The sequence below is a fragment of the Sander lucioperca genome, chromosome 2 (genome assembly GCF_008315115.2).
Source record: "Sander lucioperca isolate FBNREF2018 chromosome 2, SLUC_FBN_1.2, whole genome shotgun sequence".
NCBI lineage: Eukaryota > Metazoa > Chordata > Actinopteri > Perciformes > Percidae > Sander > Sander lucioperca.
Genome location: NC_050174.1, coordinates 32,412,949 through 32,432,079, shown reverse-complemented (window position 1 = coordinate 32,432,079; position 19,131 = coordinate 32,412,949). Strand labels below are relative to the sequence as shown.

General features: G+C 40.5%; 1 protein-coding gene and 1 long non-coding RNA gene across 5 annotated transcripts in view; one reads left to right on the top strand and one right to left on the bottom strand.

Annotated features, from left to right (window-relative positions):
* Positions 1-19,131, top strand: part of cacna1ba (calcium channel, voltage-dependent, N type, alpha 1B subunit, a) — a 189,440-nt gene that overhangs the window by 72,118 nt on the left and 98,191 nt on the right. For all 4 annotated transcript variants that reach the window (XM_035996446.1, XM_035996445.1, XM_031300885.2 and 1 more), the window contains exons 5-8: positions 5,645-5,760; positions 5,871-5,957; positions 14,372-14,455; positions 18,306-18,521. In XM_035996446.1, coding sequence (XP_035852339.1) covers positions 5,645-5,760; positions 5,871-5,957; positions 14,372-14,455; positions 18,306-18,521 — 503 coding nt within the window. The remainder of the gene's footprint in view (positions 1-5,644; positions 5,761-5,870; positions 5,958-14,371; positions 14,456-18,305; positions 18,522-19,131) is intronic.
* LOC116050678 lies at positions 7,221-18,899 on the bottom strand. Its single transcript, XR_004105128.2, has 3 exons — positions 18,890-18,899; positions 12,279-12,282; positions 7,221-7,428 (listed from the first exon to the last, which is right to left on the bottom strand). It is a non-coding gene; the product is annotated as an uncharacterized LOC116050678 (long non-coding RNA).

Sequence of the window (19,131 nt, the reverse complement as noted above, 5' to 3'; positions counted from 1 at the left end):
GTAGTTCATATGTAACCACTGATTATAGTTGCCTGTTACACAAAATCATCTTAACATGTCTATTAACAAACTACCTAAAGGCTTAGTATTTGCACACATTAACATCTGCAGCCTTAGAAATAAAACATATGAACTCTCCCTCTTTTTGCAGTCTAATACGGTTGACGTTCTGGCTGTTTCAGAGACTCATTTGGACTGTTCATTTGATGATAATGATTGGGCTACAGAGGAAACTAGAGAAGTGTATCTCCTAGGAGACCTGATTGATTGGCTATCTGAGAATTGCCCTCTGAAGCCCTTTAATACCTGCGGACTATCTCAATTAATATTTCAACCAACAAGAATCGCTGTTAATCATACTGGGGTCAAATCTTCATCATGCATTGGTCATATTTATACTAACGCTCCAGATATGTGCTCCAGACCTGTGTCTATTCTGGTGGGTTTCAGTGACCATAATGTTGTTGCTGTCTCTAGGAGAACGAAGCTACCTAAAGCTAATGAAAAAGTCATTTTTACTAGATCCTATAAGAAATTTGATCAAGAAGCTTTTCTTGGGGAACTTAATAGCATTCCTTGGCCTCCTGCAGCAGGGCTCTGAGATCAGCTGGTGACAGAAACGCTCCCTTCTTTCTCCTCTCTTGGCTCCTCCATCCATCCTTCAGCTCCTCCTCAATGCGCTCCCTCTCCTGACAACGCACGTCGACCCCCAGCTCCTTCAGCAGCACCGCGGCACTCGTTAGTGATGCAAAGGTCTTCTCCCCGGTCTTCAGCTTCACTCTCAGTTGTGCTAGGTACAGACACCTCGCCTGTATGTCCATCTTTTTAAGCTGTTTGATGACTTCTCGGACCCTCATCCATTTCTGCTGTAGATCGGGAGAGTAGTCCTGATCAAAGTAGATCTGCTTGCCCTGAAAGAGGACTGGCCCTTGGCTCCATGCCTGCCTTATGACTGTGTCCTTCACCGCTGCATCCAGAAATCTCACTATAATCGATCTTGGCGGAGCTGTTGCATCTTTAGGTTTGACTACCAGTGACCGATGTGCCCTTTCAATCTTAATGTCCAGGTCTGATGGTAGTTTAAGTTCCTTCTGGAGTAGGTCTTTAACAAATCCAGCCATATCTTTTCCTTCACTGCCCAATAAGATTTGAAAGATCCTGATATTGTTTCGTCTCAGGCTGTTTTGGAAGTCATCACATTTTGCCGACAGGTCGATATCCCGGTGTAGCAGGTATCTCAGCGCCCTGCGGTATCGCGTCTCCGCACCCTCGGCCGCACCGACTCTCTCCTCCAGTCCTCCCATTCTCTCTTCGTGTTCCACCAGCTGGTCCTTTATGTCCGAAATAGTTTGTTCCACATGGCTAAGGGACAGTTTAGTGTGGTTGTGCCCGTCTTGATTTTCTTTTCGTAGTTTTTTTAACTCCTCCAGTATCGTTGAATCTGACTGACACGTGTTGCTGTTAGCCTTGGTTTTGCTAGTTGGGCTCGGTGGATTCGGCTTATTATCATCTTTTCCCCGTGAGGGGTCAGGTTTATCCTGTCTCCTTTGACCAGCGGAGGAACTCATGTTTCATGAATCTATCTTTTACGTTTCAGCGTCAAAATATTGTAGTTGTCACTCTTATCTTTAATTTTGTCCAGCGGAGCTAACTTACGATGCTGCAAGCACACCCATGGTGTCACCGGAAACCGCAAATTATTTTAATGATTATTTTATTGACAAGACCTCCAAGCTCAGAGAAAACATGGACACTACTGTTAAATACAACTCAGAAGAGATTAATGTTGATAAAGTAGAGATTGTTGAACTCTCTGGAAGCTGATAAGCCTGCAGGTATTGACCACCTAGACTGTAAATTGTTGATTGTTGAAATATCTGCTTCATACATTACCAAATCTGTCTGTTATATTTTTAATAGATGCTTGATCAGCGGTGTTTGTCCAATGTTATGGAAAGAAGGAAAGATTTCTCCTATTGCAAAAGACAAAAAGTCAACTTTTAATGGTCCAAACAGCAGGCCTATCAGCATCTTGCCTGTACTTACTAAACTTTTAGAAAAAATTGTGTCTGTGCAAATTCAAGACTATCTTTCTACAAATGGTTTAACCTGCTACGTCCTGCTGTGTCCTGCTACGCCCTGCTACGTCCTGTAACGCAGTGCCCTGCTATGCCATGAACTACTACAACTACTATTTCATCTACTACTATTTTCATCATTGTTCCATTATCTTTATTGTGACTATTATTGCCATTGTTCATCACACCCCCAACCGGCACTGTCAGACACCGCCTACCAAGAGCCTGGGTCTGTCTGAGGTTTCTCCCTAAAAGGAAGTTTTTTTCATCACTGAGTTTTCTTCCTAAAAGGAGTTTTCCTCGCTAAATGCTTGCTCTTGGGGGAATTACTGAAATTGTTGGGTCTCTAAATTATATAGTGTGGTCTAGACCTACTCTATCTGTAAAGTGTCCTGAGATAACTCTTGTTATGATTTGATACTATAAATACAATTGAATTAAATTGAATTATGTTCCAACATGCATATAGAGCTGGTCACTCGCAATGTCTGATGTTACAAATGTCTGATAGCTGGCTTGCATCAATTGACAGGTCGATGCTTGTGGGCACAGTTATGCTAGATTTCAGTGCTGCATTTGATGTGATTGATCATGATCTCTTAATTGGTAAACCTATTTGTTATGGTTTTAAACACTCAGCTATTTTATGGTTTTCTTAACCACAAAATGAGTGTTACCTGTCAGATAGATCACAGAGAGTATATTACGGTATATTTAGGCAGCACGGTGGCTCAGTGGTTAGCACCGCCTCACAGCAAGAAGGTTCTGGGTTCAAATCCACATCGTCCCAGGCCTTTCTGTGTGGAGTTTGCATATTCTCCCCGTATTTGCGTGTTTGCTCCGGTTTCTTCCCACCATAAAGACATGCATGCTGGGTAATTAGGACTACAGTTGAAAATTAGCTGACTGGCTAACACTGGTGCATTTACAGAAATGTTGATTAATGTGCATTGTCCTAATCAAGTAAACTCACAATGGCTTTTTACTTTTTCAAACAGCAAGGCATTAGACTGTGGTGTTCTCTTCTTTTTGCAATTTTTACCAATGATCTGCCACTTGCAATTGGGCAAGCAAATTTGACAATGTACGGTGATTCTACCCTCCATTATGCCGCATCCACATGCTCTGAGCTTAATCAGGTTCTATCTAGCAAGCTCAACATCGTACTTGGATAAAAACAAACAAACATTTTGTTTAATGCATCAAAAACAGTCTGCATGATATTTTACTCTAAACATAAATTAGCACATGGGCCTGAACTGAATCTTGAAGTTGCAGGTCAATCTATAAAACAAGTAAATAAAGTTAAGCTTCTAGGACTACGGCTTGATAGTGATTGTCGTGGTCCGATCACATTGACTATATGGTTTCTAAGATGGGCAGTGCAGTTGCCACCACAAGGAAATGCTCACCATTTCTACCCTCTTTTTTTGCTAAGGCAAATGGTTTACACACACACACACACACACACACACACACACACACACACACACACAAACACAAAAACACACACACACAAACACAAAAACACACACACAGCCCCTCAGGAATGCAGGCAGACAGCCACTGCAATGCAGAATAGAGCTTTCCCCTCCGCTGTGTAGGAGACACCAATCACTGAGCAGCACGGGTGGACTTGAGATCCTTTGCTCTGTTATTTCAATAGTCTGTCTTCCTCTCTCTTCTCTCTCTCCGTCTTTCTTTATTGGTCTCTATGTCTGTCTACCTATTTTGTTTCACTTCTCGCATATCTAATTTCCTAGCTCATTTAAACGTACAGTATGTAATTTTCTGCCGCTAGGGGTCTCTCAATAGAAACCATGGATGCACAGAAGGACCTTGACGTTGTGAAGTTGTGTGGGATCATGGGAGTTGTCATTTTTGTTAACCACCATTTGCAATTGTATTTGTTCACGAGCGAGTTAATGTATTGAAGTTTTATTCACGTTACGTTTAGAAATGTTTATTCACGTCTGGCATTCTAAAGAAATACCTGCAGTTTTCCCACATAATTACTTAGATTCTATTTGTGGTATTAGCTGACAGGTTAGCGAGCAGCTTAAACCACAATATCACAGTATATTTCACGTCAGTGCACCTCTCAGTTTTTTTTCAGTGGCAGGGAGTAATGTTAGAACAAACCCCTTTTCCCCCAGTAATGAAAAAAATCTACTTCACCAGTGGGGGTTGGGGTGGAGGGCGGCATCTACTGGGCTGAACAGAGATGTCCAGATGGCCGCTGTTGCAGCTTGATTGGCATCTTGGGTTTGATATGGTCTGTTCCCTCAGGGAATCACATTACATTATTAACTACCCATACAGCTAAAGTTACGTTGCAAATTTAATTGTGGGTTAGCCCAGCGCTGTTAACCGTGGTCAAAACAGTCATACCAAAAATAACTTACGAGCGTGTTGAAGGTTATGACGCCATTGACAGGCAACCAAATGGCAAAATTACAATGATTAAATTAAAAGTAAACATTGTGGGGCGAACTGGTGGCTCACCTACCGGAGCATGCGCCTCATGTACCAAGGTCCAGTCCTTACTGCAGCAGCCTAGGTTTCGATTCCGTCCTGCGGCCCTTTGCTCCATGTCTTCCCCATCTCGCTCCCATCTTTCCTCTCTACAACTGTTCTATCAATTTAAGACCAACATGGCAACAAAAAAATTATCAAAAAAGTGAAACATTGTTGAAAACATTTTGGGATAATAATAGTACACAACAACTAACTAACTAACTAACGAACTAACAACCTTATGTTGCCAAAGCAATACAGTGGCAAAGGATATAATGTTCTTATTTAACAAATGAGTAATATAACAAAAATAATGTAATATTATTAAAAAAAATGTAATTGGCTATAGCAAGGATAACATCAAATCTTCTCACAATAAATAAACAATACACAATCATTTTTTTCCTGCTTAAATTAGATAATATCAACAAACAAAGGTCTCATGATGCAAACCAGGGAGATGCAGTTCATAGCCCTACAGGCTACTAGACTGTACCAATAACCATTCTCCTTCTCGCTTTTGTTCTAAAGGACATAACGTGGTTGTTGTTTTTTTTACAAAATACACAGAGTTTACAAGAGTCAACCTAGTTAGAGTTAGATAAGTGTAGTTTGACCCATTGTTTTACTAAAATGTAAATATATATGCAAATTCTTATGCGATTATTACATGTTATGTAATGTCACTCACACTGTTGTCATGCAAACAAGCATGTCACATCATCTACATCGACATCTAGCTACTTTCCAGTGAAAATGGTTGGCAGAACTCATGTGTCTATCTCACAGTTACAATTATTCGTCAATTATGAGCTAAATGGTTGCTGTACGTTTTTTGTTGAGTTTTAACATCTGAGAGCATCCTGTTGTTGACAATTACTTCAGCTTTTCCACAACATGACAGGACACTGAGTCTGTCTTACCTGCTGGAAGCCATTCTGCTGTATAACTGTCAACAGTAGAATGCTCCAGGGTCTGTGTGTTGTCTTGTCAGGTCCAACAAACATTTCTCTGTGTGTGTGTGTGGTTTTCTTTGTGGTTTTTGCCAGGGAGTTTGCCAAGGAGCGAGAGCGGGTGGAGAAGAGGCAAGAATTCCTGAAACTCCGCAGACAACAGCAAATAGAGAGAGAGTTAACTGGGTACCTGGAGTGGATCTGCAAAGCAGGTCAGAAACAAATAAACACACATTTGAATAAAAAGTGTTGCTGTAATTGATGTTGACACAAATATGGCCAGATTATGACTTTTAATTCAGGTGTGGTATTTGTGTTTCAGAGGAGGTGATGCTGGCCGAGGAAGACAAGAACGCAGAGGAGAAATCTCTGGATGGAGCATGGTACAAAAGGAAAAACAACAACTCTGGTGAGGACTGCCTTCTTCAGAATCAATTGTGAAGTTAGAAAACAATGTAATACAGGATACACAAGTGCAGTATCTAACCATTGAAAAGTAACACAGCTTTCTTCAATTCAGCAGGCCATTACATTAAAGGCAATAGTGGATCTTCTCTTAATTTCTGTTTTATAGAAATTAAAATATAATCATACAACTCTTTCCATATGTTTAAACTCTGTTCATAAAACAATTGCCTATCCAGCCCTGCACACTGCACACAGTTCCTGCTCCATACTCCTCCTCCTCCTCTTCCTCCTCTTCATCCTCCGTCTCATCACCACTATGACTGTTGTCACCCTTTGCCTACACTGTAGTCACTGGACTTGACTAATAACAATAGTAACAAAAATAAACTTTAATGATTATAATATTAAACTTACTTTGCATACTGTATTAACATGCAAAGACAATAACAAAACAAAAGACAAATACAATAAATTAAATTATAGGCCTATATTAATGAGTTTAGAAGATTAGGAAGTCATTGTTATAATAATAAATACCTTAACTATTCCCTCTTAAACCTGCTTTGAAATAATGCACACATTATTCATTAGTCATGTCCCTCTTGCTACGTCCTGGTCCTGCCTTTCCACTTCGGAGGTTAATTTTGGTCGGTTAATTGTGCGCATTTTGCTGCATCTTGCTCTAACTGTTTCTTTTTAACCTCAACTTCTCAGCGCCGGCCATTTCTTTTTCATCTCCACCACCTTTTTAACTTTTTCACATTTTCGTTTTCTGCAAGTCTCTTGCAAGTTTTCTCTGTGATCATAAATCGGGCGACGCTTGCGAGCTAGTTCAGGCAGCCAACTCGAGCTGCACTGCGTACACACACACACACCTGACATGCCTCACTCCCCAGATCATTTACCAAAAACACCCCCTCAATTTTGCGGTCTATTTAAGCTGCACAATTTCCCCATTTTTGCCTTGTCAATGCTGCTGCTGCCCTGCACCTGTATCGCTGCCCGCTGTTAGCTGCACCACCACCCCAGTATCTACCTGCGGGCTCCAGCCAGGGGGAAGCTACTTATCATCACTCCCCAATATCTCATGTAAACCCATACTGTGGGGAGAGATGAGGTTGGAGTCTGGCCGCCAAACACAATGGGCCTCATTCACCAACCGTTCTTATGAAGAAATGTGTTCTTAAACCCCACTTATGCACTTTTTACGAAGATTCTGACATTCACTAATGTTTTCTTATCTTGGATTTGTTCTAAGCTAAGAACGAATTCTACGAACACTCAAGAACACTCTTACGCACATTTGAGTGAGGACAATTTGCTCCAAATAATTGGTTACTGCATTTTATTTAATTCTACAGTTGTTTACAATGATAGTATTGTACTGTAATGTATTTCTGATCATTTGTTGAAAAAAGAAATCATAGTATGCAAAGAAACACTAACACTGCAATTTACATCAGCAATTAGTCCTGCGTTACTTGGTTTTTACTTGTTTTTACTGTTACATTTTGCAGCAATTATCTATACTTTCTACTCCACTACAGTTCTACAACGTACAATTTGACAGGGCTGTGGGGGTACCTCAGACCAAAAAGTTTGGGAACACTGTTATATGCATTGCTGCCACTTAACAATCTGCAGACAGATTTAATTAAAGTTTAGATTGTGATTTAATTAATAGAATCATATATCCATTACCATAGAATACTGTGATTGGTCTGTTTGCTCTGACACAACGAAAAACACTTGGAAGCGGACTGAGACCCTTTTTTTAATGTGGTCTCAGACTGGTTGTTTAGTCCGCACCAGAGTTTGATTACATTTGATTTAGCTGACGCTTCTATCTAATACCCCTTTCACACCGATGACTCTAACAGGGTTATACCCAGGTCGACTGTGTGTTTGAATGGGGTAACCCTCCTCGATCTACTCGGCTTTGCGACCCAGGTAGGGCGGTGGGTTTGATCAGGGTAGACTAGGTTGATTTCAGTGTGAATTGCACACGACCTGCGTCGCAAACAGCCAGGGTGGGATAAATTATGTGATTGGTTGGAAATGACAGTAGGGCAGTCGTCACTGGTCGCCGCCTATGTTCGCCGCAAAAACAACAACATACATTTTGTCTCACTGTGCTTTACACTAAGTTTTCACCATAGACTGTATAAAACTAGGATTTTCACAGGCAGCTTCAACAACAGCAGAGCGGAGTGGCAGCGGGTGCCCGGATGTTCACTAGTCTGCCTTTTGCAGAGCGGTAGCGGAGTTTTACAGGCAAAACTGCCTGTAAAAACCCAGTGTTAGAACGTAAACATATGAACATTTTTCTTGTTTAATTCTCTCGCTACCACTGCAGGGCTCGACAGTAATTGCCCAATTGCCCTTGGCAACCATATTGAGTCAATTGGCAACCATTTCGTGGCCTCTGGTTGTCCCCTTTGGCAACCACCTGTTCAATATATATATATATATTTTTTAAATATATAAAATCAAATCAAAACTGGAAAATCTTATTTCAAAAGAAAGAAAACATTTCAGCTGTTGTGCGACTGCTTTCCATACACGCGTGTTTGCCGTTAAAAGATACAGGCAACACAATTTACTGTTCACGTCAACGGCACATGTTAAAATACGGTGCTTAATATGGCACCGGTCCCCGTTATTTACCAGACGGAATAGTAATACGGATTTCGGTGCCTCATTACGGTGCCACTTAAACGTCTGCGCTTCTCTCCGAAGCTGCGAAACAGACGTTAAAGGTAACAGAAGCATCGCTGCATGTCACGCTAGTAAACACTAATAACATGTTACACAGCAGGTATTGTAGCCTACTGTTAGCTACAGTAATAACTTGATTAAACACGGTTAAAATGCTGACAGCTAAACGGTGTAAAGTGGCTCTATGGTGTTTTAAGCCCCCAACGTCGACTTCAAGGCAGCGCTGCGACCGTCGACTTCAAGGCACCTAGCCCTAACCTGTTTTAATCACACTAGTAGTCCCCTTGTGCCCGTGCCCCTCGCAGCGCCCATCCCGGGCCTTGTGTTTTAACCCTAACCTAACCCTAACCATTGCCTAATCCTAGTGCCTTCCAGACAGACGACTTGACTTGCGACTCGACCCAAAAGACTTCAGACTTGACTTGGACTCGAGCTTCGAGACTCGTCAACAACCTGTTTTCATGCAATTATTGCTTTTTAAATCTAAATTTATTCATGTATTTCTATTTTCTTTTCTTGGCGCATATATGTTGGGGAAACGTATGATGAGCTTCATGTCCCCTGCCCTTTGCCATAATGTGCAATGTAACGCATGCGCTATGCCTTATGTGCGCGCACTCACATATAAAAAAGTGCATTAATGATGGCGACACCAAGTCCTCCCGGAGTTGTGTCTTTTGTCATTAGTTTTGCTTTCAATAACTTCATAAACAGTGGCAGTAAGCAAACAGCTACATGCAAGTTGTGTGGCACCAAGACAAATGATCCTCAACAACGTCAAACTTCATCAGGCATCTCAAAACGCACCCAGAAAGGTCAGTCACTTGCTAATGTGAAAGAGACGTTACATTTAGCACATATCGTCACAGGTAACAAGCTAACAATCGCAAAGTGTTGTGTGTTAATCTGGGAACAGGCAAATTGTATCTTTATAGTTAGTAGTTGCTGAGGCTCAGACATCCATGGCGCACAGGTGATGGGACACACGGATCTATCTCAGGAACAAACACTGTGTCGGGTGGCCAAACTCATGTGATGCGTAATTCATCCGGTGGGTGATTTGTAGGCAATTAAGTGAACAAGGTGTACCCGGTCCACCAAACACTGGGACGTCTTGACTGTTTTCATTCTGCACATATTTCTGTCACTGTAGTCCTATTTACTATGTCATTATTTCATCCATGCGTGGCGCAGTGGATCCATGCGCAATGTCACCTGCTGTGGAGACGCTGGCCTCACTAACCTCTCCTACTCTGAGTTGGATCTCCCTTGCGCTGGACTCAGTTTCACTGAGTGTACAAACACTTAGAAAATAAATGGAATACATCAGTGAGTTCAAACTGCTTATTGTGTGTAATTTGGACTGACACTGAGATGTATGGCTTATATATGTGCCTCATTCCTGAGCGAGTAATTGTATGTTTTGAGCACAGAGAACTATATTTTGCAAGCACATTACATTGCATTTTGAACAGAAATTAACACTTGCAAAAAATAATTTAGTTTGAGTAAACAAAAACCTATTCCGTGCACAATAAATGTATTTGCATGTCTTTCTCTGCTCGCAGGTAGACACTGCTGCGCTCCGGTCTCCCTCGCTCTCACCCTCTTCACTTCTTGACACACTCGCTCAAATTTTCACAGCGTTACAAGCGTGCCACAAAACCAACCAATCGGAGAATCAAAGGTCAATTCTGATTGGCTGTTCGTCTCCAATTAGATCGCAAGTAGCAGGAAATATATCTACAGGGAAACAGTCTTTGACACAACACCTGCAGTGATTCCCCAGCAAGGGGTATCTCTGCTGTTGCCAGTGGGTACTTGGAAAGATTGTGGAGCAGCTTAACTAATCAAAATAATAACTGAAATTAAAGCTGCAAGCAGCGTTGGACGGGCCCTCGCGCCTCTGCGTGCGTCGGGGTTACTGGCGGACGCCGCTCCTTGCAACCGTGCATTTGCGCGGCACTCAGACACTGCAAATCATAAAATCTTAATCTTAAAGTATAGGGGGCGGCTCAGTATCATATGTGACCTCACATTATAAGTTTCATGTAAATCGGAACAGTCTTTTTCAGTCACAAGTCTGAAGTCAGCTGTTTGTGCAACTTAAGTGTGACTCAAGTCTGAGTCTCAGACTCGAGTACCCATCTCTGGCAATCCATTATCTCATTGTTTCATTATTAAAATGTGTGGTATAGTTACATAAGAAATTAATTGCTCCAAATATAGGCAGTTTAAAACATGGCAACCATATTATCAATTCCGGCAAACAAAAGCTGATGCCTGGTTGCCAAGCCGGCAACCACTTTAGTTAGCGTTGAGCCCTGCACCGCTCTAACGCCTTCTCTCGACAACCGTCTCCAGCCTGCAGTTTATATATATATATTTATATTTTATAGCGCGACTCTCTCTATTTTCGTGATCCCAACAACAAAGAACAACTTTACTTTAAATGTTCTCCCCTGGTCTTAAAATAGTCAAAAATCAATACTAGAGTAACCTACCTCCTTTTCCAGCTGCTGCAATAAATATGCAGAGGAGGAGAAATCACTCTGCACAAATCATCTAAAAAGTGTTGGTTATTTATTTGTGCTTTAGAATGTAATCACTGTGAAACAATCATAAAATAAGCTTCATTTACCTCTCCCTACTGTACAACGACGGATACCAGTAGTTACAAAACATATTAGTTCTTGTGGTATACAGACGGACTGGAGTATGTGACGGTAGGTGTCCTGTTCACTAAATATGACGTGTAAAGCCCCACCCATTTCTAGAACTTAAGGTAATTGTTATGCATTGCTCCCGGTTTGACCCAGGTGATCTCTGAATGTCATGACCAGGGATATACCCATGTAGACTGGCTTGGTATGAATTTCCAAAAGGAGGGTTGACTCTACCACCTGAGCCACAGCCGCCACTGATTGACAGCTTTCACACCAGCCCAAACAAACCGCACTAACCAGGCAAATGTACCCATCAAAGTTAATGATTTAAAGCCACAGCCATGTGTAATGATAGCTGCTCTGATGCTGTAATTGAACCTCGCCAATGTAACAGAGTCAATAAAATTGTGCTGCTTGTTTGCTGTAAAGATATATGTTTAAGGGCGTTTCTAAATTAATTACCTGTGAGTGTGGAAATGAGGCTTGTGCACATGCCCCCAGCTACAACATTTATGAAACTACATCAGGCATTCATGCGGCTTTATAAATCTGACAAAAAGAATGCATCTGCATACATATTTCTGTCTTTGTGCGTATACACAGTTTTAGTTTTGATTCTACACAGAGTTTTATGCATCTGGCCACAGGTGTCACAGAGCAGCATAAAAATACAGAACACCTGGTGGACAGGTGAGAAATGACTAGCTTTTGAAAATATACCACAATATACCAGAGATGACGCAGTTGTTGAATGACAGCTAGCTTGTTTTGTCTGCACTGGCCAGTTGGCTGTTTAAACTGCTGCATTTACCTGTTCTTGCCATTCTCATCATTAGTTTTAACTCCCTACAGCATGATGTTTATTTCGTAAATTATGGTTATGTTTTTATTAAAGTTGACGATTAAGCAGGGCATGCTTCAGGGGCGTGGCTACACACTGATCTGTCAATCACAACAGAGGCTTTGCAATGTGTATCCGGGGCCCTGTCTACATTAAAATAGCCGTGAACTTTGTTTGGGGTGTTGTCCATGTTTGAATCTTAAACTTTGACCCTCTAACTTTGTGTTTTCACTTCATCAAAGTTAATTGGAACATTTTGGTAGCCTAAAAATGTCTTGTTTAGCATTCAATAGCACCTTGCCAACCAAGCTAGAAGCTAGCGCTAGCGTTAGTTGGTAACTTTAGGGAAAATTTGCAAATTTTCTGTATTGACATATTTGCAGATGAATGGCGCCAGTACCCGGAGGTCCGCGTTTACCCGCCGGCAAAACTCCACTGGATGACTTGCTTCAGCTGGTTGAAAATCGCCTATTTTCCCTCTTTAGCAAATAACTCAGCCCTATGTTCCCTCAGATTTAATAATAAAATTAAGAATTTCACCTGCTTTTCAAGTGTTTTCACAGATGAAAGAAGTAGCTTAGAAAAATGATCCTACAAAAAAATTCAGCTGCCAAACCTTTTTTTCATAAAGACACAGATGGAAAAAAAACTTTTTAAGGAACAAATATTAGGGAACTAAGAAAGATTATTCTCTCATTTTCAGTTCATAAACACAGAAAATAATTTAGCTGGTGGTGGGTCTAACAACCTACCACCAGCTTCTGCTGCGTAATCAGTATATGGCTGGTGTGTGTGTGTGTGTGCGCGTGTGCGTGTGTGTGTATTCTCTTCTTATCACGGCCATGCTGCCTCTCATCTGCAGCCTCACTCAGGGTAACAGTCACAGTGATTATGGGTGCCAGCGTGGAAGGGTAATGAGATTATAATGAAGAACACAGAGTGAGGCTCACTGGAGTTCAGAAGCAGCGTAGGAGTGCAAGGGCCCTTCACACAATTTTAAAGCTCTTCTCTTTTCTGTAGTTTTGACATTTTTAATAGATCTCAACAGCAAAACTGAACTGTGTTAAGTTATAAAACAGTGAGCTAGGAAATGTGGAAGATTTGGCAGTACTATAGTTCATTATAGCATATGGTATCTTTACAACACAGATACTTTATAACTGGCACACATGTTAGCTGGAATCGGAGGCCTCTATTTGTTGCTCAATGACGATATATGTAGGGTTGCAACTAGTCTATATCCTTGACGTTCCACTTCCGGGATTGCTCCGGTGCCGCAGGAAATTCCGCCGGATGCATGTATTTTCGCCGAAGTCCATTTCCTTGTGTTGGAATTTTAAACTCTGGTGGATTTATGAGGACTATGGTTGACTGCTCCTCAGATCTCTGCATGGTAAATTGAGACAGCTAGCTAGACTATCTGTCCAATCTGAGTTTTCTCACGCACGTTTTTCTCCCATCCCGGAATGCTATGTGGAGTAGCCAGACCCTCCTCCGCTCCGCAGCGTGTGGATGGTCTGGCAAAGCGAGACTAGGTTGCAACGGATGATTATGTTTATAAAAAACATAAAATGCCAGTAGTAGCAAATGTCTATCACAGGTTCACAGGTTTTGTTGACCATCGTCCAAAATCTAAAGATCGTTTCATCCCTATTAAAACCTCCATCCAATTTCCATAGCCATACAGTATATGAACCGAACAGTATAGTGAACTAGTCGGCTACATGTGAAACTTGTAAGTGAAACGAAATTTGAAAGTGTGCTAAAAGCAGAAATTATGGAAAAGTGTTTTGAATAAAGACTGACACAGGGCAGAGTGCGGAAGAGTAATTATATATTCCCTACAAGCTGAATAAAATAGAAATTGGGGTGCTCTGGTAGCTCACCCGGTAGAGCATGCACGCTATATACCAAGATTCAGTCCTTACCACAGCGGCCCAGGGTTCGATTCCGACCTGCGGTCCTTTGCTGCATGTCTACCCCTCTCTCCCCCCTTTCCAGTCTACAACCGTCCTATCAATCAAAGGCCAAAATGCCCCCCAAAAAATAAGATAAACTGAATAAAAGAGAAATTGTGAGAGAAAGAGTCTTCCTTATTAAACTTCAACAAAAGCGTCATGAATCTGGGTTAAATCAGAGTAGCTGCCTTATGACCTGTGTGATTAATTGTTTTCCATATTGAATTTGCAGTGCTGAAAAGGACCAAGAAGAGTAAGAATGACCTCATCAATGCAGAGGAAGGCGAAGACCACTTCACTGACATCTCATCTGCTGGTGAGAAAAAGACCTGAGACACAACATCTGCCATATTATTTACTGCAAGTCCCCATACAGTCCAGCCTTCAAACTGTGTTGGCATTGTATGTTGAAGGCAACACACAAAATGCTTCACTGTTCACGCTGCGAGCAGCTTGGTTGATGTGTTGCTCTGTTGTGACAATTTCTTTTGGTGGAGGGGAGGGGGAGAGGGGCAAATAAATACAAAGCAGAACTTTGAAACTGGGCAAAACAACCAGCACTACTTTATTTAAACAACTATGTATTTAAGAAGAGCAAGACAATACAAGATTCAAGTTACAAACATAAGAAGATAATGACTGAGTTTTTTTTAACTCACAACAGAGTAACTCACGTTTAACTGTAGTGTATTATTGGTTATCTTTCCTCTCAGTTAGAACAACAACCCTGCATATGTATGTTAATTTACAGCACTACGCTTTCCATTTTGCTCACAGAATTAATTGAACTCGTACCTTGGGCATGAAACAAATTACAACCACAACCAGTACTACTTTCAACTTCAGATTATGCAAAATAATCTTTTACCAGAAGTCTAGCATGGCTAAACTAAGTGATCCAGTATGGTAATCAAATTTAGATAGGTCAATTAGGTTCAAACCCAATGTACTCAAACCACAACTTAAATATCAAAAACCCGACAAGGAAAATAAAAAAATATAAAACCAAATTAACCTAAAACTGAGATCTCAGAATGAAACAGGTTTTCGTAGAGATAACCAGGGGAATACTAAATCAGTCTTTGTTTGTTCAACCCTGTTTCATTAGTTTGAGTGCACTCAAGTTCCTACCACCACCCTTAGCAGGTAAAACTATCCATCCTGGCTCCTCAGAGAATGGAGTAGATGACGGGAAAATCCTTTGAGTAGTGGAAATGATGATGGCAAAGATCCAGTGAGCGGTAAGAAGATGGTGATGATGAAGATGAAACCCAGGAGGCAGTATGACGACGGTGACTTGAGCAGCACTGTCCTGTCTCTAGTAGAGTCTCAACAAAAAACCAGCCTTCACAAAACGTGCAGAATAATCACTCAGTTGTCCATAGTAACAGTTCACTTGTGTTTCTCCTCAGGATACAAAATATTCCTACATACTACACATTTTAACCACATTTACTTAAACATTTTAGCTTAAACTCAATGTTATTTGTCCATCTTAATTGACTATCTTACAGAAAACATAGCAGTCACAACAAAAGGATGGAAAATACACATATCTGTAGCTGAATTAACAGCTAAGTTAACATTTTCCTAAATGTACAATGACAACAATTTCAATATTAACCATATTAGGTGGTAACCATATTAACCACCTTTGTAGCTTCATCAGGTTAGTAGCTAATTCCGACTGGTTTTAAAACACAAATCAAGCAACAATTCTCAAGGTTAACAACACCGGTAGTGCTAATTTGCGGTTAGCTAGCAGCTAAGCTAACTCACCGGAATATTCAATTCACACGCCGTTTCGTTTCAAGAATCTCTCCTTGTTTATCGTTGCTAGTTTTCTACTTTAATCAAAGTGGTTATAGACCATTTCAACAACACAAGAGCTACCTGCTGGCACTACTATTGTGTTCACGTTCTCTCCATGGATGTATTAACGGCCGGGCCAAGAGCGTAAAGTTGAATGACAGTTGTCGATAACATGTATCCAATTCTGATTTGCCAGGGACGTAGTGAGGTGCGTCCGGAGGAGAATCTTTAAGAAGTTTAAGGACTCGCATACACATGCATTTGTCTGGCTTCCCTGCCCATGAAACAGCATGAAACATATTGAAACATAGAAAATACTTAACCGATTAAGTTTTTATTAAATGCTGAGCTACTACCTCCGGCACATTGTATGAGTAAACTATTTTATTTTATTTTTTATTTTTATTTCATTTTTATATCATTTTTGTATCATTTTTGTATACATTTATATTTCTATATTTTGATGGGGGGCGGCGCCCCAGCGCCCTCTATTGACAAGCCACCACTGACAAGAACATTAAAAATATGTTCAGAAAATAGATTTTTCTATTAATTTCATCGATTGTTACAAACAAAAGTTTTCAGACGTTTACTTTTCACTTGTTCTAAAGAATGTTTGTTAATGAAACAACATCAATACTAAAGCACTCACTTGTCTTTATGGCTGGAAGAGCAACTGGAGACTGATTTCCTCTTCCTTCTTTTATTAGTTTTTAGAGGCCTGAAGAAGTAAAATGATTCAGTATTCCATATATAAAACCAAAGGTTAAAGGAATATACTGTATATGTTACACACGTTGTTTTTTTGGTCCTGCTGATCAGCTGGGGACCTCTGAGATTCATCTTTACAGCATTACTGCAGGAACTCAAAAAGACAATAACACCTGCACACTGATCAAGATTAAATTAGAATGAATAAGAAATGAAAAATAATTTTACAGAAATCTCGTGTTGATTATGAAACAGTTGTAGAGATAGTCAGATGAGGAAAACATGGGTAATTGAATGATTTAATAAAGATTGATATAACCTTATCGATTTACAGTATTACCAAAAACACATTGTTCATTTGTAAAGGACTATTAAAAAAAGGATTTTGTAGTGTGATAATAACCTTATATATACATACATACATACATACATACATACATACATACATACATACATACATACAGAGAGAGAGAGAGAGACAGTATGGGTCTTCAGGTGATACAGTATGAGTCAGATGTCTGGATTAAAATAGATCAGGAGATGATGTGCCCACTCTTCTTCCTGTGCAAGTAATGACACTCTAATTGTATCCAGTCACCCACTTGACATTTGGACTAAATTTAAGTTACAGAAGGTTTAATATAGTACATGCTAAAGGGAGTGGTGAGGACCATGACACTGTAATCTAAAAGAGCCAAATGCTTCACTTTGGTTACATCACAGTTACAGTTCGTCAGAATTTGAAAAAGCTTCTGATGAGACTGTATAATTTCATTATGTCACATTTAGTGCAGTTGTCCTTGTGGTTCTTTCCATAATCTTTACTGTGTGGAACTCACCTCTATAAAATATAGAGACAGAGTGCATTGCATCATACTATGAAAACCACGCCCACCAGAAGGGAAAACCATTGGCGCCACAATATACAACTAAGGGCTGAAACGCTAACAAAGTGCCTGTAGTTATCTAAAATCATTAGATTTAAGCATGCCAAAGGATTATTTTAGCAACCTATGAAGACATGACCAGAGAAGACAATTAAACTGTTAGTAAGCTAATGTTAGTTATGTGTTAACAAGCTAAGGCACTTGCATAGCTTATTGATTTATCCACATTCCACTATAACACAAGTTGCATACTGTGTACACAGAATGCTTTAGCTTAACTTATAGATATATAGTTAACCAAAAACTATTAAACTACATTTGGATATTTGACTTGGTAACAAAATGCTTGCTGCACACATAACATTAGACATAAAGTTAGGTTAGTGTCAGGATCCCACAGTCTTCCCATTCTTTACTACTCACGCCTGTATCCACTTTTGTCTTCATAAAAGCTTGGTTTTTCTGTTTGGCAGCTTTTCAAAAAGTAGTTATGTGTTCTTAACCCTGTTGTTAGTGCATTCCCATCACACAGCAGCTTTTAGGCATTTCTGTTCACCTTCACGTACAAGTCAAGGAAGAGCGATGAATTGGGACTTAAATGCGCTCTGTCTCTGTAGGCTGGATTGTACTGGTGTGCCAACTTCAAACTAGCTCAGGTTGAATATAACTACACTCAAACACAGTCTTGATTTGGTAAGACCACCTCATTTTAAGACTTGGTAACTTTATTGCATTTTGTATGTTTTGCTCCAACTGCCCCCCCAGGGTCGCCGTTCACCCGGGCCAGCTTGAAGAGCAAGAACGAGAACTCGTCTTACTTCAGGAGGAAAGAGAAGAGAATTCGCTTCACCATCCGCCGTCTGGTCAAGTCCCAGAGCTTCTACTGGACTGTTTTGTGTCTGGTTGGCCTCAACACATTGTGTGTAGCCATAGTACACTATGACCAGCCTGAATGGCTCACCTTTGCATTATGTGAGCATCAGCAGTTGTACTGTATACAAAGTGAATAATATTCATGTAAACCAATACACGTATGCCAATATTGTGCCACTATTTATCTTACCAATATTATTATATTTGACCATTTATACATACATTAGAATATCCCCCTAAAAAGTATTCACCCAGTGGCTTCAACCACTGACATGATTTTTTTTTTTTTAAGAAACAACTCGCACAGCCAAAAATTCTTCTGTGCAGGTGCGGTGGAAAATAACCTCAACTTGAAACAAAGGAACAAATCCCGCACTCTGCTCTTGCTATGCAGGGAGAGCACAGGATTTGTGCCTTTGTTCCATAGTGAATTTAAATAAAAACGTTGAATTCATAATCAATAAAACTCAATCTTGCTTAATTAAAAACACTACAGCCTTATTTGATCTAGTTTGAACAAAAGCGTATAATGGCAATTGTTCAAATAAAGATTGCTGTGTAACTGACATTACTGAGTCAGTTTGCTGACTTGTTCTAGTGCTGCTGTGTTATGTTAAGGCTCTGACACACCAACCCGACGGCCGACCGTTGGCAGAAAAGGCAGTCGGACTGATCAGTCGGCTCCCCGAGGTCAAAAAAGTGTCTCGGA